The 23,236-nt window shown below is 43.7% G+C and overlaps 1 protein-coding gene across 9 annotated transcripts in view; it reads right to left on the bottom strand.

Annotated features, from left to right (window-relative positions):
• The window catches only part of LOC128886155 (zinc finger protein 329-like), a 25,919-nt gene extending 3,412 nt beyond the window's left edge, over nucleotides 1-22,507 (bottom strand). For 7 of the 9 annotated variants that reach the window (XR_008459752.1, XR_008459753.1, XR_008459755.1 and 4 more), the window contains exons 1-3: nucleotides 21,971-22,507; nucleotides 16,171-16,854; nucleotides 14,995-15,810 (exon numbers count right to left, since the gene is read on the bottom strand). Coding sequence is in view for 1 of the 9 variants with exons in the window: in XM_054140781.1 (XP_053996756.1) it covers nucleotides 15,007-15,810; nucleotides 16,171-16,854; nucleotides 21,971-22,480 (1,998 nt within the window). In the remaining 8 variants the exon portion in view is untranslated. Of the gene's footprint in view, nucleotides 1-63; nucleotides 5,110-14,003; nucleotides 15,811-16,170; nucleotides 16,855-21,970 lie in introns of those variants that run through there. The other 2 variants (XM_054140781.1, XR_008459759.1) reach the window with 2 other exon arrangements.
• Between the last annotated feature and the right edge of the window lie 729 nt (nucleotides 22,508-23,236).

Genomic DNA, 23,236 nt, shown 5'->3' with positions numbered 1-23,236 from the left:
TAATAATAATAATAATAATAATAATAATAATAATAATAATAATAATATATAGTAGCGAAGTACATAACGAAGAAATGCCTTGTCGAGTGAAGAAAACGACGTGGACGGCTCGATGAAAAACGACATTCAGCGTAGTTCTGGAAGTTTGCAGCTGAGGAAACGTTAAAGTTATGCTGATTTGATCGGACGCAGTGTGAATAATAGTGGATATGACCAGTGGTGGGTAAATTAAAGACTCGGTTTAATATGGGAGCAGTCGGTTCGAGACGGCGCGGCGAGAATTCCCGGTGAGCAGAAGAGTGATCAAATCTGAGCTGTCGAGATGTGCTTCCGTGGAGAGCCATTCAAGTGAATTTGCATCGAGTGGCAGGATAGGAATCGTAGAGGGATTCGATGCTGATGTAGATGTGAAAGGAGACGCTATTGCGGCGTCAACAGGACCATCTGGGATGATGCATCCGATTATTTTTTTAATTCAACCGTTTTCCACGCGGAAGACGACCCCATCGACCAAACGTATTTGCGGTCTTTCCTGTTCTCCGAGTCCTTTAGCCTGAACAAAACGTTGACGTCTATCGCACGCGAATTGCTCGTTAATATAGCCTAACGAGAAAGCCTGGAAAGGTAAGATATCACAGACACGAAGATCTATTTTTGCCCGTGTGTCAGATAGCCATAAGTTGCGCGTGATCGCAGAAGTAAATCGCACACTCAGCGACGCGGACAGAGATTTATTGCTTCTGATTCGTGTGACATACGCGATGTCGGGACGGGCAAACGACGTATTGATTGCGGATGCAACATGACAGATAGTATTTAGTAGGTCTATTTTCGCGAGACTCTGATATCATCATAGTCGCAATGCTATATTTAACGTGTTCGATGCACTATATGGAAGCACTCTTCAGGGTATTGAATTGTCAATTGCGGTAATTTCAAATTTCGCGAAGGCTCGTCTCGCGATAAGCGTCTGGAGAAACGATGATGAATTGCTTACACGAGTAGCAACGGACGCATTTAGATTTTCAATTTTGTTAGACAGTTGCTTCGTCTTTGTGGAACAATCGTCGAAATTTTTTAGCTCTCGTAGCTATTCGTAGGAGCTCCAAAGAGCTCCAAAGGCGAGGAGCAAACTTCTGCGAAGCTTGGACAATACCACTCAGAGTTAATCGATGCCATTGTCCCTTGGCTCCCGCTAAAGTAGCGCCATTGTATCGCCATCGCTTATAGAGACCATAAACGTAACGATTTATTCTACGATGACTCGTATCTCGAGTCGCCAGCAATGGAAGCGCCGCACTACGTACTACCATTTAACGCGACAGACTATAATAACTCCGTAGATTTAACAGTTATCGTTAAAGCAGCCGTAACCGCGGTAATTGTGTAAATTATTGTACGAAACGTCGTTACGTCTACGGCCTTATTAAAATCTCTCTATTCAACGATCTCGCGACTTTTATTTATTAAGCGTAATAAGTAGCCTGCCATAAGTTAAAGTCGACCATAATAAAGATTAAGATAAGGAATGACGAGGTTGATAATATGTTCCAAGGAATTTTCATCGCGTTACGCAGCTGGATATCGGGAGGAACATCTGGAAAATGAATCTGGGGCGTGCGCTTTGATATCGTGTGCTTGTAACTTACATGATAAACGAACGGTATTTAATTAATTTCATACGCATGCTCAGACAGTGTTATAAAATTAATTTGCAGAGTTTAATTGAGCACTTCCGTTGAGCGATAATTATCGTGGAATACTGTCATAGATCTCCCACAGATGGGAATCTAAAAACGTGATTAGAATGATAAATAGATCCTAAAACTGGAATATACCAACTTTGCTCGATCGTGGGAAACGGAAGATGTCGTTTTAAGTAACGATAATCGAAGTTTGACGCGCTGAACCGCGCACCAAGTTTTCTGAACATTTTTGTAAGTTGTTACGAGCTTATCGGAATTTACGCAAACTAGCTTGATTATTTTACCGTCTTGGACAATATTAAAGGTAGAATAGTTTTCGACAAACGTTGGACGATTCCTGAAGGTGTTCATTTGATACATCGATTATCACCTTCCTCGTAGATTTACTTCGAAAGAATCATTCAATTTCTTTTTCGCCATAAATAATAATTGATTTACGGGACGCCGCAGAACACGTTTACGAGCGGTCAGAAGTGAAATACGAGACCAATTTCGGAAACCTGATCGTCTGTTGACTCTACCTGGCAGATCGTTCGATAAACCGCAAAATATTTCGTATAATTAGTTATTAATAGCGGATCAAAGGATGTCAGAATCTTTTCTGCATGGGCACGAACAAGCGAGCCTAATTGACCGACAGGCATCTAGCGGCTATTAACGCGAGCTAATCGCTTTACGAGCCGCTCTTAAAGCCGGTTTTCTCCATGGTTCGCTATTATATTTCGGTAATAGCTCATCAATTTTTGGTCGAATCGAAAGATTTTGGCACCTTCGAACAAATCAGTCCGAGCCAGAGACGGTAGAAATTTAACACCAGCGACTTCCTCGCTGGTCCGTTGACCTTCACTTGGATAGATTTATATGGAAATTTTGAAAAAGTCGTCACGAACGAGTGTTTGACCCAAAAATTGATAAACAGAAAAATTGAATTTATTCGATGGCATGCGCCGACGAAGACTAGACCGCATACGTTATCTCTACACGAAATATTATTAAAAAAAAAAAAAACTGTATTTTGCATACTTTTCACATATAATTTCCATAGTACCACTCACAACGGTGTTAAAAATTCGACTTTCTTGCGCGCGAACGACCCAACGATCGAAAACCGGACAGAAACTTGGAATCGTCCGAGACCTAATTAGAATATAAAGTCTTCCTGGTCGAAAACGAGTAAATTGAAAATTCTGGAAGTGACGTTAGCATCGTAAACTCGGCTCGTGTCGTTGTCCTTAACGGTAGGAGTCGAGGTGTCGGATAAAATCAAAGAACGTGAATTTCGGAGAGAAATTCGAAGGCGAGAGAGGACCTAGAAGCACGAGATCCAATTGGCGATGCAAATTTCGGCGTCCGCGAAAAATGCACGCTATCGAGGAATCGAATTCTGGTGGAGATTTTCGAGGGGTGCGCTGACGAAGACGAGAAGTAAATCGACAACTTTCCATCCTGTCTTCGAGCGTCGAATAACCGTCGCCATCAAATGTCAAGGTGTTCACCGAAGTGAAAGGACACCTGTATTTCTACCCTTTTTTCCTTGGCGTTATTCGCACCGTGGAATAATTAATAAATTACCTGCGCCGTCTGCCAGTGATTTTGGCCGCGACTAATTGATTCGTTCGCTTGGAGAAATTGGTATTGTTCGATTGACGTCGAACGAACGTGTCGATTCACGAAAGGAAATTCCTTGCTTAAAATCGCTGCATTTCTGTGGGGAAGTATCCTCGTTTTTGGGTTCGAAAGAATCGATTTCTTTTTTGTTGCTTCGAAAATGAAATGTGCCTGAAAAGGAAAGCTTGAAATTGGGACGTTGATCGAGTCGTCATAGTCGAGAGTCGGTAGGTCGCAGCTGCGTTTCTTCAAAACCGATATCTTTCATCGTGAACATCCACTCTGAACTAACGAACAATGAACAGAGTCTGGAAGAGTAATGGAAACAACATGCACCGCTGTTTTATCTAACGAAAAACGAACTACGAGTAGTAAAAGAAAAATTGCATCACGCAGAGCAAAGCTGAAGAGCGAGGTTCGTGGAACGAGGCTGTTTTACAATTATCTTGTAAAACTGTAATACAAGGTCTTGATGGAGAAAAACCTAATGTCGAGCATTGGTAAAAAAAATAATGTCCACTTGGACGATACCTTTCAGCTGTGAGTTCACGAACACCTGTTTAGATGGGATCGAACAGTTAGGTCTCGAGGAGAGGCCACCAACGAGTCGCCTCTTCGCGCTGACTTATAAGAGCATTTGACCCAATATACTCGTATCATGGACGGAGGCAAGGTAAACGTTCCGAAGCTTTCCACGTAGTTCGATGCAGCAATCGATAAAAAGTAGTTTGCTCGGTTGAATCGCGACGAAAATTACAATCGACTTGGTAGAAAAGTTCGTTTCTCGTTTAAAACTGTTGCAAATCGGTTCACGTATCGTCGTTTTTCAAATCCTCGATCGACGAACACGTTACGATCGCGATAATTATTCAGGTGGCCTTATTTACAGGCTTTTATCCCTAGTTAAGATAAAAGTTGGGTAGATGACCTTCCACATTACAAATTTATACATTCCATCTTCATATGTATTCGTCCATAAACAGTTTTATTAGGCTATATCGCGTTAAAAGCTTGATAACGGCGATGAAGCGAAGAATTCTTCAGGAATTCGCAATAACTTTGCTGCAACGCGACAAACCTCCATCACAGCTGACGTCGTTAATTAAATCGTAGCCACGGTCTGTCCACACCTCCTCGATCGTCGCTAAGTAACACGTTTCGCTCTAATCTGGTCCCCTCGCTGCCAAACAACGGAATTTTTAATAAAATGCGTCGAAAGATCGTCGCGTTTCCTTCTTTTTCCAGGTCTCTCCATCTTCTTACGTAGAGAGAACTGGGTGCCACACGTGGACCTTTCTCAGGGGACAGATAACAATCCGAGGTCAAACTGGACCATCTCTTTGGGTACGAAGCACAGATGGACAGAACTCACATCTAGATGAAAAATCTCCAACGACAAATAAAAAGAGAGCAGCTCTTGATCCGTTATTTGTTAAGATTGTTCAGTGTATCCCCCTTCTTCTCTGTTGAAACTTCAAGTTACACACTTTTCAATACGTTCACTGTCAGACCCATACATTTAAACATTTCTGTAAAAGTAACTTGATCGAAATTCCAGAATTTTATTTATTTTCTTTGATACTTGTCACCTACGTATGGAATGTATAGAATATAGGTATAGAATGTCAACGAACGAAAAGTTTCTGTTACAAAGTGAGCGATGGTCCCCATTACACGACCGAATTAGGCTCAACCAAGAGTCAATAAAATGAAAGCTTATCCGAGTAACTGTTCCGTGGAATAAACGCTGCGAATAAATCGCTATAGAGAGTTTTTATTCGCCATCAATGATTCCAATAAAATTCTGTCCATCCCCGCGCTCGATACTGGCCGCGAGCCTGTTTCACCGGTTAAAAATATATTTCAGAAACGAGACGCGTTACTTAACCGGGTGGTTAACAAGTTCGTGTCTCGAAGTCACGAGACGATATCGAACGGGCCCCCCTCGGCAGGAACGCGAGACGAGAAGACTCGTTCGTTTATGGCCGATCATTTCGATGGCTGGTTTCTGCAGTGAAAGTTCTGCAGGCGTAAATTATCCGAAAATTTGACCGTCTCAATCACATCCATTTGGCAAAAACGCGATGTTCGACGCGGGAGACGACCGAGTGGACCGAGGATTTTTGTGAAATTCTTAAGATACGAACGCGAGTACCGAACGACGACGGCGGATTCCACGAAATGTAAAAGTGTTAAGACACTTTATCCGACGGGAGTCGCAAAAATTATTGTCGCGAACAAATAAAAAACAGGACGCGTATCGGGAGTAAATAGAGAATGAAGATAATTGTAGATTAATTATAAGAAGAGATATTCCGATGGGCCGGTTTAGGCGTGACACGAAAGTAGCACAATTATCTTGTAACGTTTCTTATTAAGACGGTTCATCCGTTTGATGGTATGGGTCGCAATAATTAGCGACTGAATTGAAGGGAATTCCTGCAGCCGATTACTCGGAGCACATGAAACGATTGACATTGTTCCAAGGCGTTCAGCACCGGTTGCCACTGACATTAATCTGAACCGAGGCAAACAAAAAAATGGCCACAGAAGCGGCGTTACACGGACTGATTTACCAGATTGCACAACCCATGATTAACGGGCTCCGACATTAGCTTTCTGACACGTCGCTGTCGGCACACGCCCGTCTCGTGGATTTTACCGCGTTCGAAAGAAAGTTAACAGGCGTTTAAACGGTAAATTAAATGGAACTTTTGCACAGCGTACACCTGAAACGCTCAATGTCAGCTGATTCAGGCTAAAATGGTCCCAACAGTCGCGAACGTTAGATCTCGCTTTAGTTGGAGATTATTTGTCCGTGGGAACGTTATCTCCGTCTTGGATCGATTGATTCAATTTATCGATCGTTGATCCGCAAGTGAGAAATTTACAACGCCAATAATATATAATATTTATCAACTCGAGAGTCGTAGTCGAGAAAAATTCACGAACGAGTCGTATTTTAGCATAATCTGACTTATAAATTATTATTATCGAAAGAGATACTATTTCATAAATTTGATGGATCCGTACGTTTAACGGAAACATAAATATGCGGAACGTGTATTTTTACGATGCCGCTGAAAAGAATCTCCCGCGAAGAAGTATTTATAACGCGTCGTCGGCGTCGTCTCGAGCACGCGATGACTTAATATCGAAAATGATATTAGTGCAGCTTGAAATAAATCAGAGGTGGTTTCTAAACAACAAACTAACGATTCTTCCGATATCAGCGTGTCATTTGATCCCCTGAATTCTTGGGATACCAACGAAACGTCAACGTCGGAGGCTGATTTAAAGGACACAGCTCACACCCGGAAACGTCAGTTATCAAGCACCGCGATTGCTCGCATAGTAATTTTATCGCATATAGACGATATTTCGCAGGATCGATCGCACCTCTCGCTGCGTTCGGTATCCGACCAATTAACAACTAGCGCCCCGAGGAACGGTTGATAGAACGTGTGCAAATAGCGGTTCACCGGAGGAAGTGTTAGGAATCACGTGATAACAGGTCAGAAATCGGTACATGCTACTTCTTGTTCGACATGTAAATCGATTGGATCTTTTTTTTTCCTTCGTCGATCAGGTCGGGAGAGACACGCTCCGTTCAGCGCGCGCACAATCACGGGCCGAGCAGGTTCCCTCGCCTGACCACAGCGAACTGGTTTTAACATAATATTTAGTCTGCCTTCGTTCGGAGATATTTATTACGCGAACGCGATAAAATTATCGACGACAAACGGCGTCTCCTTCGGACCAAGGCTAAACCGACGCAACCAACAGGCTCTGCTCGGCAATGTTAATCGCGATGAAAACGAACCACTCTTTCCCTCCATGAAATCTCGTCCGGAATGTACAGATGAGGATACGCTTTAATTGCATTTGAGAAGAAACGACCGATTCCTTATACGTTCCTGGGATATATCGGGTTCTTTGGCGCTCTATAATTCCTCTTATGGTTGATAGCCACTCGATGACAAAATGGGTAAACACATGGTTAAGTAAGATGAACGCATCGCGAGGAATGGTTTCGCTCTTTAAAAATTCATCAAAGACGATTACTACCAACAAAAGAAAAAACTGTTTTCGCTGTTTGTAACGGTACAGGTTTACTAGTCTCACACACGTGCACAATAAATCAATACGTACATTCGTAATACTCGAGAAACGATTGTGGCGATGCCGACACTGAAACTGAAATTATGTTCAGTTTCGGAGTTTAATGAATTATATCTCACAATCAGTAACGGAACGGTCAATGATTTTTATTATTATAAAATTCTTCGTTAAATAAATCAACGGAACAACTACACGAATTTCTCGACTAGAGTGCTATATTTAGTCATCCATGTTCCATCAAGTGCAAAACAACTAATTCCGGGAGGTATTTATAAGTGGATGTCATTCGCACCCGGTTTACACGGTTTCCTATGCAAATTATTGTCAATATCGTTCATAAATTCAGGGCGAGGCTGTCAACGTGATAACGCGGAATTTTTCATCGACGCCTTCAATTTTGCCGTCGAGGAACGCCAGTTTCAATGAATTAGCGAGAAACGATCGCACGCTCGATATCTAAATCCTTTGAGAAGAACTGGTCTCGACGCTGGGAAATCGATTTAGAAATCCAGCGCTTCGTAGTATTTACACGCGAATGTGTGTGTGTATCTTGGGAATAACTCAATTATCGATAACAAGACTTCAATTGGTCCGAATGGACCTTGATGTAACCCTCTCGTCGTTTTGCGCTTGTTGTTAAGTGTGAGCAAAACGACGTTTAATTGGCAACGAATAGGTCTCTGATAAAAAAAAAAAAAGCATTCGCTTCGTAATTGTCGATGACAGGTTGATCGAGGGGTTATCTTCGTTAATTTTCACGATATATATCGTGGCAACTTTTAGACAATTCGACAAACAAAAATGTGCGTTAAACGAGAAGAAGAACACAAGTAGACTTGAAACGGATAGGAATGCAACTGCTGTTAAGAATAAAAGTAAAAGTGAAAGTAAATAAAACTAAAATTAACGAGAGATAAACAAATCGCTGTTGGCTATGTTGAATACATAGACGATTGTGGTTGTTTGCGGAAGAAGTGAAATTTCAGTTAGAAAATAAGAAAAAAGAAAGAGCAGAGCGTATAAGGTCACAGGTGCAAAATTAGCACGGAAGAAAAGGCACAATAGCGAAGAAGTGGGGACGTGACTCGGAGTTTCTCAATGCGAAATTTGCGTATCTGATTCGAACCTGTTGGTATGGCGAGTAGCGCGTACGCGTAACTTGGCTCGATTTTGTTCGACGGCATGAACTTGATCCATTAGTATTGTGCAATGCTTCGCGAACGAGTAGGCAGCTCGTTTTACCGCTGTCCGATATAAAACGCGAGCTATGTAGATGGACCCATTTCGCTTGTACGTTATCCTGACGATTGTGTGACACGTACACGGTTTCACAATTAACATACAAAACCAAGTATTACTTTTTAACCCTCTACAATCCTGCTTGAAGGTTGTAACATCAGTTACGTATTTGACGTGTCAATCAAATTCGAGTTAAGATTTCTCTCATCTGGAAATAGCAAAGCTATCTCTAATTTCGAAGCGCTAACCACACACACACACACACACACACACAAAGTATGTGTTTTTATTATTGATGCGTCGAAAGGGGAACGAAAGGTGGCACGTTGACTTATCCATTAAGTTATTAGGTGGCACGTGAACAAATTCACGGGTCGCTGAACGTTCATCCAGTTTTAATGTCGGCGTGCTTGCACGTTCGTTGTGCGAGAGTCAAATGGCACACGCTCTCTGAGAAAGATCTTGGAGAAAGAACGGTGAATCTCGATCTCGTTGCACTATTCCAGTGGCTAGCACGGACATTCGTTTCACCTTTAGGAATCGCGCACTGACCTCCTGAACTCGATGATCCGTGGAAAAAATCCGCCGATGAAACCTGATCGACCAGTTTCAGAGTGAAAAATGCGAGCCACGTTTTTCACGAGGGATCAAAGTTAATCTACGTTCACCGTGAAGCGAGAAGCGAGAAGCCTGAGGAGGATCGAGTCCGTGCATTCCTATTTGTTGCGATTTAACTGGCTGAGATCGTAACCGATAGGATCACACTCCTGAGCGAGTGTTCCACTATTCAGTCCTGTCTGTTCACTTTCTTTTTCCAACCTATCGCGTACAGGACTAATCAGGATTAATTGATAATTCACTTTTATTTATAACGGTTTCTTTGGAATCTGTCACTCGTTCACGGGGAATTGTTTTTAGTTTTACATCAACAATAATCGATCGTTCGCTCTCATTTATTTGGAATGTAAGATACTTGTTTATCAAAAATTATTTTTACTTTCAGATTGTCGGTAAATAGTTGGATATTCGGATAGGTTTGCTTGAATTCGAGTACAACGTAGCTGGTTACACAACAGGAACACGAGACAGAGATTTGACGTTTCGATCGTTTGGAATGGAGTCGCCGGAGTTATTTTCCATTGCCATAAGGCTTTGATAAACTAGCCATTCACTTCGTTAAAGGCAGCCATCGGGACAACACAATAAACGTTAAGTTCATTACGAAGCTCGATTGCCCGTTATCTCTCGAAATCAGCATTGGTATTCGTTTGTTGGCTCGACGTCGGATTATGCGATCGTTTCGAGCATCGCTTTGGAATCTCTCTATAGCCGCGACGATGTACTTGGTCTCGTTAGAAACTTTCGTTCCCTTTCTTCTTCAGGGGGGCACTGAATACGCTGAATTTTAAGCAGCTGTTCGTTTATCGGGCAAAAAACGGAACGCGGAAAAAAAGGACGAACCGGTGTGAAAGTTCCTTCGTTCTAAATATCAGATTTGACAATTAAGTGCTTGGGAAAACCATAGTAGAAAGGTTCGCAAGCACTTCGACACTATTACCCATTCTATTCTTGCGGTCGATAGAGACTGTGAATTGCATAAAATATATAGCCGTTTAATATGGTATGCACGAACAAAATGAAGCGAGAATGCAAGCCGTTTATAGATGGAAACAAACAAACCAATAAACGAAGCAACGAGATTATTAAAAGAAAGTAGTAATAAATATATATTCTTCAAAAGAACCTTCGCTCGTATATCAAACGATGGTGTTAATTCATTTGTATTCTGATTATTTTCACAGTGACTACTCGTCTATCGTGCTACTCGATATTAGAACTCGTACAAGTCAAAGAATGCCGTTGGTCAACTTCTTCTAGCAATGTATTTAAGTCCAGGGCTCTAGGAAGACCAAAAATGTCGATGTGGTTTATTCATGACCAGCTTCTGTAATAAAATTGGTAAGTATCGATCAGGTGCACGGCCAAGAAGCAGCTTTCGTCGACGAAAGTACCTTTTTTTTCCAGCGATCGACTCAGGCGAGGAAATTGCAGAACAATTGTTAAGTAATTCCCCTATCTCTTACATTTTATATAATAACTTGAAACTCTATACCAGGGAGCCAGTCCTTTTCTCGGTTTCGAATACGGCCGAGATTTATCGATTCCCGTTAATTAGATTATCCAACAAGAATTTTTAAGGTTCCGCTGGCAACAGACATTACCGTTATCGATTATGTCATCGCAATTAAGCGAAAAGATCAGTTGTCGAAATGCATTCGAAACGTTTCGCGCGCCTGCCGTGGAATAAAGCGACTAGCTGACGATTAATAAACGCCGCTGTCGAATCATTAATTTACTCATGAATTCGAGCCATAGAACGAACCCAGTGAAAGGTAAACGAATCAACAGCGCAACAGTCTTTCGTGAAATTTTATACAAATTAATCCTTGTATTCGCGATGTCTGGGTCGTCTTTAATAGCGAGTACGACGAAGTCACCGTAAATAAATAAATAAATTCGACCGTGATACATTCACCTTCGGATGCCATTAAACAACAAATATTGAACATTTTTTTTTCTTACCAGGAAACCTGTAGCCACTCTTGTGTACCGAACAAACGTTGGCTCACTAATGCGGGGACGTTTATCAAACATTTACATTCAAGGAACGCGATGCGGAGTACATTCGACGTTCAGACCTAGCACGGAGTGTCTAATGTTTGCTTAGTCACTTTAAGATTGCCACTACGGTATTAGAAGCAGATTTTGAAAGGAAGACCGTTCGGTTGTACGGTTTCGAACCAACGGTAGTTAGCTATACGGTACGTGAAATTTTGTGGCTTACTTATTAGCAATTCTTTTACTGTTAGAAAATGGGATTGTTTCGTTTAATTGCAAGGAAATTTTCAGAGAACCTGAAAATGCTCAGTTTCGATCCAAGATCTCTCGAATGCTATTTAACCTTTTCATCTTTTCCATGGATTAGATAGCTCTTTCCTTAAAGGAAGACCAACGGGCCACCGCGATGTCAATATCTGCAGTAATCAATAGCGTGAATTATTGGAGGAGAAATCAATTAAGCGTTGTACGTGTGATTTATGCACGACAGCGCAACGTCCCATTTTAGTCAAACATCCAGCCAGTTCATCGAACGATCCTCTAATAAATCGAGTCCTCTAGTAAAAGACCCGCGGATGCAACTTTGCTGGGTTTTTATTTTTTAGGCCGCTTAGGAATATTACACGGCGTTGGAGCACTTGGGCCGGTGTGCACGGAGGCGGCTGCCAAGCGAAAATGTGTAGAATACTTGAAAGATCTAGGAGCTGTCTGATGGAACGCTCGCAAGCTTGCATTTGCGCGGAAGATAACAATTTCCAGCACTTCCTGCGATGGGTAAGCAACTGCCCATTACGCGTGTACAAAAATGCTCGTAACTGGGGAATAAGGCCAATCAGCACATTGATTCATCAACTTTTTTCAGAACTTTTCCGTCCTCAATCGATCGCTGAGTGAATCCCGGGCTTTTGGGATACGCGAGTCTAATGGAACTTGTTGCGACAATGTAAGCGATTGGTTGAATGCTTCGAACACCGAGAGTCTACAACTTTGACGAGCACTTTCTAAACTACGTTCTAATAGGCAGAGACTACAATTAAGAAGCCTATAAATAGGGTCTGGATAGATAGTGTTAAGAAATTGACCTGTTCACCGCCTGGGGAGGAAAATGAGGAATTAAGGAACGTCTTATACAAACAATTCGGTGGAACCAGTTACGATATTAACCCCAGACTTGCACGAGTTCAAAAATTAGCACTCTGGAACTATTTTTCAATGTTTTTGTGCCCTCGAACGTCACTCGAAGTGGGTCCACCTTACAGTACGCTCTGCGTATATAACTCGAAAAGATTGTCATTGTTTTCGTGTCCTCGATCGACAGCCGAAGTGGGTCCCGCATGTTGGCCTAGACCCTGTATACGTTCCAGAAGAGAAAGCAGCCCTTTAGAGGCGAAGATCGCAATCGAAAAATCAGATAGGAATCTCTTCGAATCTTGTCCACTCGGTGTCAAATTTCGTACATTCCCAGTCCTCTTACTTATTAATTCAATCTTGGCCCCGTTACACGGACAGATTTCCGTTTCAGAGAAAATATTTCCTCGCATCTCTCGCACAGGAACCCCGGTATCCCCTCGTGTACAGATAGAAACGTCGACCTGGCTCCAAGTAGTCTACAAATCACAGATCAGTAGCTGCTCCTCGTACTCCAACGTTTAACGGAGATTTCAACAAACATAGGAGCGTACCAGGCTTCTAACGTGCTGATTCCTCGAGTGTACACTCGCGTGCCATTATTCGAACCTTCTAAGACTCCGAACGAGGAACAGCTATCTTCGTACACGAGATACGATCTCTCGCCGCGCGTGAAGAGGTCCTTCAGTTTGTTCGCGCGGAGAGGAAGCAACTCGTCGGCCGTTGTACGTTTTTCGATGAACACGAGAAAGTTGGGGACGAGGTTTGTTGGACGGACATCACGGACCCGTCGCAAACCAGCAAGTCATTCCGAGTACAACCTTAATTAGAGAGCGGATTCGTTAGATTTTTATTAACGCCTTTGCTCTTATCCTGATGGGGCCGTGACGTATCGTCGACCTCGGGTCAAAAGTTTCCTACGACGGTTACGCAACGTTCGCTTAGGAAACATTCCAATCTCTGTGCTTCCGATTTGTAACGAACGTGGAGTGCAATTTCTCCGATCTCCCATCGATGGTCCTACACTAAAACGGGATTGAATATAACTGTAGGAGTGAAAGCTACGATGCCTTCGATGGGAGTGTTATAATTATTGATTTTTCTCGGCGTTGTTCGGAGATCGATCCCGTGTAATTCTGGGTTGAGGTGGATGAAGGATACGCTGAGAAGCAAAATTGGATACGAGACTAATTATGGGTTCAGGGGGCAGTCTGGTAATTCGAGATCAAAAAACCAATATGATTCTCCGTGTAATTTCTTAAAAATGCAAGCTTCGAGAGCGATAGTATTGTTCAAATTATCTTGAAATTTTTGAACAATTTGTTCAAAGGTTCATTGTACCAAACTACTCGACTGATTTTATCAGACGGACTGATGGATGTTGGATGAAATTAAGGAAAACGCTAATTCCGAAGTTGAGTTGGAGATGATGGATGAATGTTGATAAATGGAACACAGAGTATCGCTGTTAGTTGCGGTAATCAATTAAGCTGTATCACGAGAAGTTTCCGTTATATTTTCCGCACTAAAATTAATGGCAAACCATTAGTCTCGGTTTCAAATATACCGTATTAAAATCATCTTACGAGTACGGTTTTATTGCATTACAAGTGTCTTTTACATATAAATAATATACGTTTCCAGAGAGTAGAAAAGGATGTTCAACGTAGAGTATCTTTTATTACAGGTAAAAATACAAAATCGAGGCTTACACGTTCTTATCTTTAAACAATCCCCTTAGCAAAGATTAACTAGATTACAAACTATATTCAAGTACGTATTTAAATTGCATTCGTCACGTATCATCATTCATGCCAACAATGTTCCTCGCATTCCTATATATACATATGTATATATATATATATAAATATCTTACGTCAAACTCACAGCGAAAGATAGAGGCTAAAATCGTTCGAAATTAAAACTAATGCCATGGACGATCGATTCTAGAGGAAACGTCTGTGTTCTGGACGAACGAAAAAAATCAGGTCTGACGTAACAATTTGCGGACTGATCGATACCTATTACCGTAAAACAACAATTTCCAGGAAAAGGCGATCATTCGTGCTGTTACGGTAGCTCAGATTACAGACCGACAGAGCCGCTTTCAAACGAATCTAATACTTTCTATCGTCTGATTACATTTGCAGAGACAGTGTTGGATCGACCTGTGCACCGCTCTTTCCACGCATTATCGTTAGAACCTGCCCGTTTTGGACTTGCGTCCGTAAACGCGTCGAGCCTGGCTCGAAGGTAACGATCTCGTGGCACGGAATATCTCATAGGAAACAACGATTTCGTAGCACAACAGAGATGAGCAACGTTCTCATCTACATAGAAACGTTGAATAGCGAACAAAAGATGAGCAAATGAAATTTCGCGCGTCAAACTTGAATCAGACTGAAATTTTGCCCATCTTTATGTTGCAGAATATTCGAACGTTTCCAAAATTCACACTCGTTACATCACAGACAGGTCAGGTCTCTGATTGGTCGCGACGGTCGAAAGAGTATTGTACCATCCGCTCAGCAGAACCGCGAGCTATCGCATAATTTCAAGAAAGAATACGTACTTGGGTAATCGTTCACGTTCCACATCCCTCGATCCCGATGGTCTTCGAGATGGGCGTCAGGATGCTCAGCTCTTGGTCCGAATTGGGAGGCGTGAGGGCGTCCGTGGGTGTCCTCGAAATCATCCTCGTCTGCGCGGCTCTGGACGACTCTGTAACGGTGCCGTCCATCTGAGCGCCGTTCACTTCCGTCGGATTGTTTACGGTGCACTTCTTGAAGTGCGTTCTCATGTTGCTGCTCTGCGAGAACCTGAGGCCACAATTCGGACAAGAGTAAGGCTTGGTGCCCGTGTGATAGTTGAGATGAGTCTTCAGATGATGCTTCTTGGTGAAAGCCTTCGAGCAGAGGGTGCACTGATACGGTTTCAGTCCCGAATGGAGCCTGGTATGCAGCGTCATGTTGGACCTATCGGCGAAAGCCTTCTGACAGACTTGACATTGGTAGGGTCGTTCGCCCGAATGGGTCCTCAAGTGTTGCTTCAGCAACATTTTTCTCGAGAAAGCCTTCCCGCATTGTTCGCATTGGTGCGGCTTGACGCCCGTGTGTATTCGTACGTGCATGTTGTACGCGACCCGCTGGTTGAAGCTTTTCCCGCATTCCGCGCAACCGTACTCCTTCCGGTTACGGTGGATCTTCATGTGAGAGCTAAGATAGCCACGGTCGTTGAAGTACTTGCCGCATTCCGGGCAGGTGGCCGCGAACTCCTTCGTGCCCTCGTGGACGCTCCGGTGGTACTTGTAATTGCGCAACTGGGAGAATTGTTTACCGCAATCGGCGCAACGAAACGGTTTCTCTCCCGAGTGGGTTCTTATATGGACCTGAAGCAGATACAGAACGACGATAGGGTGGGATCGATTGGACAGAGTCAAAGCGTATTCCGAAGCGAAGGGTAAGTAAACGCGAAAGCTTTAAACCTAAAGACTACCAAGAAATCCTATATCTTAACGATAGCTTTGGGTCGTTGCTGACATGTTTGGTAACAAGTAAAGTCAATGAAATAAACAAGTAGGGCTAACGAAACTCTATTAAAAAGCTATCACGGTGAAGAATATACTCCAATCCTGAACGGACACGCAGGATTCAGGGAAACGTAAAAATACTCCTCCAAGAAGGCATCTAAAATTTCTCGATAATTCACGTAACATCGATCGCGAAAGTCTATAATTAGGAATCAGTACCTTCAGGGACGCCCTGGTGACGAATGTCTTTCCACACTGATCGCACCTGTGACTCTCCTGCGCTCCTCCTGGCCTCCCACGTTGGGAAATATCGTCCCCGGCGATAGGGTCGTTATTATTTTTGTCGCTATTTATAACGATCCTTTCAGCGAGCTTGTCCTCGTTCCGTTGCTCTTTTTCCACCCTCTCGACTCCTAGAACCGTGAAACGATCGCTTTTCACGTCTGGTTCGATCGTATCGCACAGTCTGCTGACTGGATGAGAGATTTCTGGCTTCTGAGCTGAACGAGGGACTTGTCCAAAGTATCCAGCTTGTCTGTTGTCATTCGTTTGAACCACCTCATTGCCGTTAGGCAGCAATGGCCTGGTGGTGGTGGACACGACGTTGTTCTGTGCCTGTAGAAGCGTCTCGGAGCTTCCAACGTCGTTGCTCATCGTCGAGACGGTTTGCGTGGTCGTGGTGAATGGGATTTGAGAAGAGTAGTAGTCGTGGTGCAACGTTCCTGGAACAGCAGCAGGCTCTAGCAGCCTGGGACAATTGTTGTACGTCATCTCGTGACTGGTAGGAACTTGGACACCGTAGTAACGATCGGTGGACACGGGATTTTTCGATAATTGACGATTAGGACTGCGAGAGGTCGCAGCTCGCGTTGCTTCCGGAGGACGCAGACTCTCCCCAATCTCCTGCAACAGAGCAATCGAGAGACGCTGCGATTAACTTGATTTTTAGAAGCGTCCCGGCGGATATCGAACGGATACGAACATTCGATCGGTTGTTTTTGAACGTGCCACGTTTTTACCGCTGTCTGCTTTACTTTTTCTAGAAATACCGCGTGAACCTGTTCTGGTAATTAATTCTACATCGAGAATGTTAGGTTTAGCCCCGATCTCTGTTTTTGTCTTCAAGTCTGACAGTAATTGGACCCTTTAAATAGAGCAGAGCAATCTTAGGAACGTTTCTTCGGTTCGAATTAGTCGATAATTCGTCCGTCGAGATACTTATCAGCTTCAACAATAACGAATACAAAATAATCCAGAGTCGTCGAACACGTTTGCAAAGTAACGACACGCTGTTCCGTGGTTGATGGTATCAGGCTTTTGCACAATGTATCGTCTAATGTGTATAATTCGTCTTCCGCGGGTTTATTCAACCGTAAAATTTCTCGGTTGATTGCATCCCTCCCCCGCCTGGTAAACCTCAATTATTACTAGAATACAGCGCGGTAGAACGGTGTAATTAAATCATACGTTTCCATCTAGTTCAGGGATGAACAATTGCACTCGTAACGTTAATTACCGATTCGCAATTTTCCGCTGCTCCAAATTACTTGGTAAAATTATAGAGACAGAGGCATCGACTGAGAGGAAACGACAATCTAATCAGCAATGTCGATCACCGAGGTTCTTGTCATTAACAACTCGCGATTGGTACGTTCGTCTGGTGTAGATTTTACAAACGATCGCGTAGTTAATATTTCCGCGATCGTAACGTAACAAGAAGCGCTTACAAGTCTGTTGCAAGAAGGATGAATATATACCGTTCGGTAATCGGACGTTCAAACCGGTAACATTTGCAATCCAGTATAAAATGCTTGAATCCTGCCACTTGCAACATTGCTGCAAATTGTAGATGTACTTATCACAAATATTAACGACGCCAATTTCTATGGTAATTAGATTGTAATGCGCGGAATATCCGTTGCCCGATACTTTCTTGGGTGATTTCATCGCGATATTACTGCTTGCGTTTAATTAAAGCTCATCTTTTGCTATAAGATACAGAAATAACCGGTTCCACGTTAAAAGTTCCTAAATGTTTCGAGTCTTCATCTGTGATCGCTAAGTGCTCCTAAGTTCGACGTTCGATCATATTTGTGATAAGACGAAGCACGTAGTTACGGTGGAAAATCTTTCAAACTATTCGCCATTAAGATTCTGACGATGTGTAAACACGGTAGCTAATTTGTTGACGAGTGAGGTGAAAAAACATCAATTAACACGCTTCGAATTTGCTGCTTTTATCGCGAAAGAAGTCCACGTCCTAACGAGTGCTGAACTAAGAGAAAGCAAACCGACTCGCGACGATGCAGCTACGCTCAAACACCCGATGAGCCCCAAATTTACAATTCCTTCGCGGTAATCTCTCGTATCGCGGTGGACAGGTGTGCCCCGTACAAGTAATAACCAGTGATATCGTAAAAAAAAAAGGAGGGAGCGGTAGTGGGGTAAGGGGGGGGGGAGCTTTGGGCGAAAACACACGGGGCCGCGTTGCGCAAGGTCGTAAAGCAATCTGAAAAAATCTGGAGCATATCAGTGCACGTGTCGAAAGAGAAAACGCTCCCCCGTTCCAGATTGCATGTAATCTCGTGTAAAGCCGAGATTCGCAGCTGGCATGCACCAGCTGGTAGCGCCTTGTCTCCCTCTGAAAGACGACGTAAACGAAGGTAAAAACGAAGGAAGAGAACGCTACTCGACGAGACAGAGTGGTCGAGGAGAGAAAAAAAAAGAAAAAGGGAACGGAAAGACGAGACACGACCGCCATGTAACTGATAGTTTCATTAATCAGAATGACATTGGCTAACCAAAAGACCAAGGCAGCTGGTCGTGGACGTCTTATCACCTGGCACCATCGAATTACGGCAGCCTGCTAAATGAGCTTGCAAAAGTGCACGCCAGGCACAGATTCCCCGTGAATACTTGGCGGAAGAAAGCAAAATGTACGCCTGCCGTGTCGGACGCGCTCGGTTCAACGGCGTGCTTTCATTTGTGGTGAAAGGTCGATGAAGAATAAGTGGGCTCTGATTCTCCTCGCTTTTATGATCTTCTTGTTTCCGAAAGAAATAACAAGAGATCGTCTATATTTTATAGATAAGTGGCGTGCCCTGGTCTTCGATTCGCGTCGATCGCTCGACGATAAGAAAACGTACACGTAGGTATCCAACGATGATCTGGATGTTGTACTCGTCGAGATAAAGACGAGGAACAGCATCTCTTTGAATTGATTCGAAACTAGGGGAATTTTTGTTGTTGCTCGACCGACGTACGATGAGAAAAGTGAATAGTTAGAACCGTGGCAATCGTTTGTCGGCTGTTAACGGAAGCTTAACTGCGTTTCGGTTATGTACGATTGTTAATAACGTGCGCGTTAGCCTGGAGCGATTTCTGCTCTGCTTGTGGACACGTTCGTTAGAAGCAGTTTTAGGTACAACGAAGATCTGTTCGAGCATCACGGCCGAGATTTTATCGAGTTTTTTCGGAAAACTCGGATCACGAACAGCCATTTAAGAATCTACGAGATAATACGACAATTTGGAGTGGAATACATTTAACAAGGACAACGGATCGAATCAACGCGATTTTCTGGTAGTTAAGGTGGAAATTTAATATCGAATTTAATATCTATAAAAAAGCGACCGACTGAAAGCATTTACGCCATCGAAGAGACATAAATTCTCGACGTAAATACTATATAACTGAAACGAGGACGATCTCGAGCGCTAGGAGACGGGTGAACGTTATGCAATGACCCAAGCTTGTTCGAGAGATCATCAAACGTGAGCAGCAGGGAGAGAGAAGTGAAATATAGCGAGTGGAACGTTGCATATAACGTCATAGTGTAAAATGGAAGTTGGAGAAATAGACCGCATAGTTTATTAGCTTTTCGCCAATGACCAATGTCCAGCGCATATGGAAAACATCTCGGCATCCTAATATTAAAGTTTATATCCCATAAATACGTATACCGAGCGACTAGTCTGAAACTTTGTTCCGCAGACGCGATGGGAAACGGAAAAAGGCAAACAGACAAGTTTCGCGTTCCAAGCACCTATACGATTTTCATTTAATTAGTCGTAAAGCGACTGGTACCACGAGCAGTGTTCGCAGCGGAAACATAATGCATAATTCCCCTAGCGTTAATCTCTTGCTGCACGGCCACCGACCGAACGTCTGACATTTCCAAGCTCGTAAATGAAGAATCCTGCATCGAGGATCATTAAAATTGTGCATCCACTTAATATATCGGGGTCGAGTTCTTTTCGTTCTTTGGAAATTGAATCCACCTTTATACGTAACAGCGAATTGTCGATTTAACGTGGGAGGCGGAGTACCGGTCAACGATCAAATCTATTAAAGAAGATAGGAAATTCCTCGATTGGATATTTGCTTGTTAATGAAAAGATTTCTGTTTATAGTGTTCGATTTCTTGTTACCAGAAAAATGAGATAAGGAGATATAATTCAAAGAGGTGTGTAAACCATGGAATGAATTCCTTCCTGTACGCTTAATTCACGTACAGGTTTCAAACTGCGGATTATCTACAACGAAGAGATCCCTCGAGTGTTTCAACGTGTACCGAGTAGCGGATATCTCGAATCGAGAGTGTCATTATTCCTGAATTCGCTCCATTCTCGTCGCTTCGAGCACCATCGATGATATGCCTTCCATATGGTAAAGAGATTCAAAGGATGAATATGCAGTCCCCCCCTCTGCGATCCGTAGCCGCAGCAAACAAGTCACTTTCTGTATGAAAGGATACCGTTTGCTACTGGTAGGATTAGTAACCCGATCAGGCGAGATCCATGTATGCACCGTGACGTAACAATATGAAGCCATGGAATAGGAATCGGTAATTGTATCTAGCTGATTATCGGTCGAACAAATTCATCGTGCCTTGTGCAACAGAAAATTCGCTGGATTGCGACAAATCCTTGTTACACAATTACGTGTTACAGTGGATTACCAATCGAACCCTTTAAAAACTAATGCTCAACGTTGCTACCTTTGTGTCGGACGATCCAAGCTGTTGCTCCAATTTTCACGAAAGCGGTGAAAGGAAATGCTTGGGTAAATACGCCGTAGATCTCCGAACGAAGAAAAAACGTTTCGTGCAACCATGTTCCAATTCTATTCTGCGCATCTCGCAATTTACAATGGAAAGAGTCGCGTTACGATTGATAATCGCGAGAAGGAGCTGAGAACGATTGTACCGATTCTCCGAGCGTTTATCACGCGGATACGTCGCGTCGATTCTAAAAATCGTCAACGACGGGATACGCGATGTTTATACCTTAATATGATGTAAACGATGCAGTCGACGATTTCGGATGGCTTTTAAGACATCCTGCGCTCGTAAATCTGCCCCGATCACTAAAACTTATGGTTCCGTGGCAATTTATTAAACGCATAAACCTCGTCTTAGTCCATTTTGTCAAACGTGATCATGTATAATGGCTCGATCGACGTGTACGTACGACCTAGATAGAGTTCACGAATATGCAAACACGATTACCTCTTAGTTTTCTGGATACGTCCACGTCGTGCGATCGGATATTGAGGTGCGACTAGTTGGCGCGGTAAATAACACGCCGAATGGCAGAGAATCGAAGAGATGTAATAACCGTATTAAAATAGATATTCGCTGACGTGTCGTGCGGTATTTTTCGGAAACGCGTAATTCGTATAAAAGTATGCTTTGGGGTTGGTAATTATGCATTTGGTATTTTAGAATCCTATGTCGATAAATAATCGATAAACACGAATACTCGTGTTACTTGGAATGCAGAGATTCCCAAGCTTGCTAGATCGGAGATTATCGACGTTCTCGTGTTTCCTCGCAATTAAAGATATCAAGCTGGTACGTTCTATTTTGTTCCGTTGGGGAACCAGGTTCAGGAATCAGGTGCCCGGACGGTTCTAGACACGAAGATACACTGTGTGGGTGACTCGGTAATATTTTTGGTAAACGTCTGCATTATTCAGAATAACGAGCGATAGCGAGAAAGAGTCGAAAAGTACTTACGACGTCATCCACGTGAGGCTGAAGGACGATGGGCTGGAGCTTGGGTAAATGATAAGGCCTGACCGTCTGTCTCCACGGTGAGGCTATCACGCGATTGGCCACGTGCCTCTTCGGTGTTTTCCAGCTGTAGCAACTTTCCCCGCAAGTTAAATCCTCGCCGTAATCTGATTTCTCGAACGACCTCGTCCAACCCGAGGACTGCAAGGATACCGTTCCGCTCTGGCAGGAGCCAATCCGCGAACGGATCACGCTCAGCCGATCCTCCGAACCTTTGTCCTCTTCGAAAGGATTCTCGCGCGTCGTTAGGTCCCTACTCTCGTTATCACCGATCCGCGTACGAGCCCGATCGGTCCTCATTCTCACCTCGAGAGGATCTAGCTGTCTATGAACGTCGTAGGGACACCTGGAGAAGTAGAATTCCTGCTGAGCCTTGACCAAAGAGTCGCAGCTGGGAACGTTCTCCGCGTTGCTGCCAATCGGCTCGGTAATCCTATCGATCCTCGGCGCCATAGAGGCCGGACGGTACCTCCTGACGTCTGTCTGACCTGTCCTGTCCTTATCGGCTGATTGATCGACGCCACGCTTTTCCTGACTGGCATTTACGAAAGCGGGAACGGGCCAGGTTGTAGAGCAATATCTGGTTGGACTGTATCTCGGTCCAACAAAGTTCATCGATTCAGGAAGCGGCCCGATTTCTCTGGCTGCTTCCAGGGACTCGATCGCTGGATAGGGTTCCTCCTTGCTCGCGGAATCTCCATCTTGATTCGCCTCGTGCTGGTACCAGCCGTCGCAGCACGGATACTGATCGCAACGAAGGTACTTGGGGTTGATCTTCACGTCCTTGATGTCTTCGTGCTTGCAATCGGCTTGCGAACAGGTCATCACGACTGGGACTGGCGGCAACCTGATACGCAAGGCCTCCGCAGCGTGCAAAAACGCATTCAAACGCGGACGTGGCACGGTCGCGGTTCCCGTGTAGACGAAACCAAGGATCGCCGCGAGTTCCGGTGCCTCCACCTCGGCGAGGATCACTGTGATCGGCTCGCAATGAGCCGACGTTTTGCTATGCGCCAGCAAAACGTCCTGGGAACAGAAAGGTTACGCCAGATTATTCGACGACGCCAGAAGATATTTATGGGGGACGCGAATCCGCGAATGTATGATTCTACTGGCCGACTTTTTAAGGTCGAGCCGCGCAGTCGACCGCGTCGTTCTTCCCGGCTGATTTAAATTCCAAGTGTACGCGAGCCTTTATTCGTTAAAGGT

Source organism: Hylaeus anthracinus, unplaced genomic scaffold, assembly GCF_026225885.1.
Source record: "Hylaeus anthracinus isolate JK02 unplaced genomic scaffold, UHH_iyHylAnth1.0_haploid 11982, whole genome shotgun sequence".
Lineage (NCBI taxonomy): Eukaryota > Metazoa > Arthropoda > Insecta > Hymenoptera > Colletidae > Hylaeus > Hylaeus anthracinus.
Note: the sequence above shows the minus strand (reverse complement) of the source record. Positions and strands in the feature narration are given on the sequence as shown.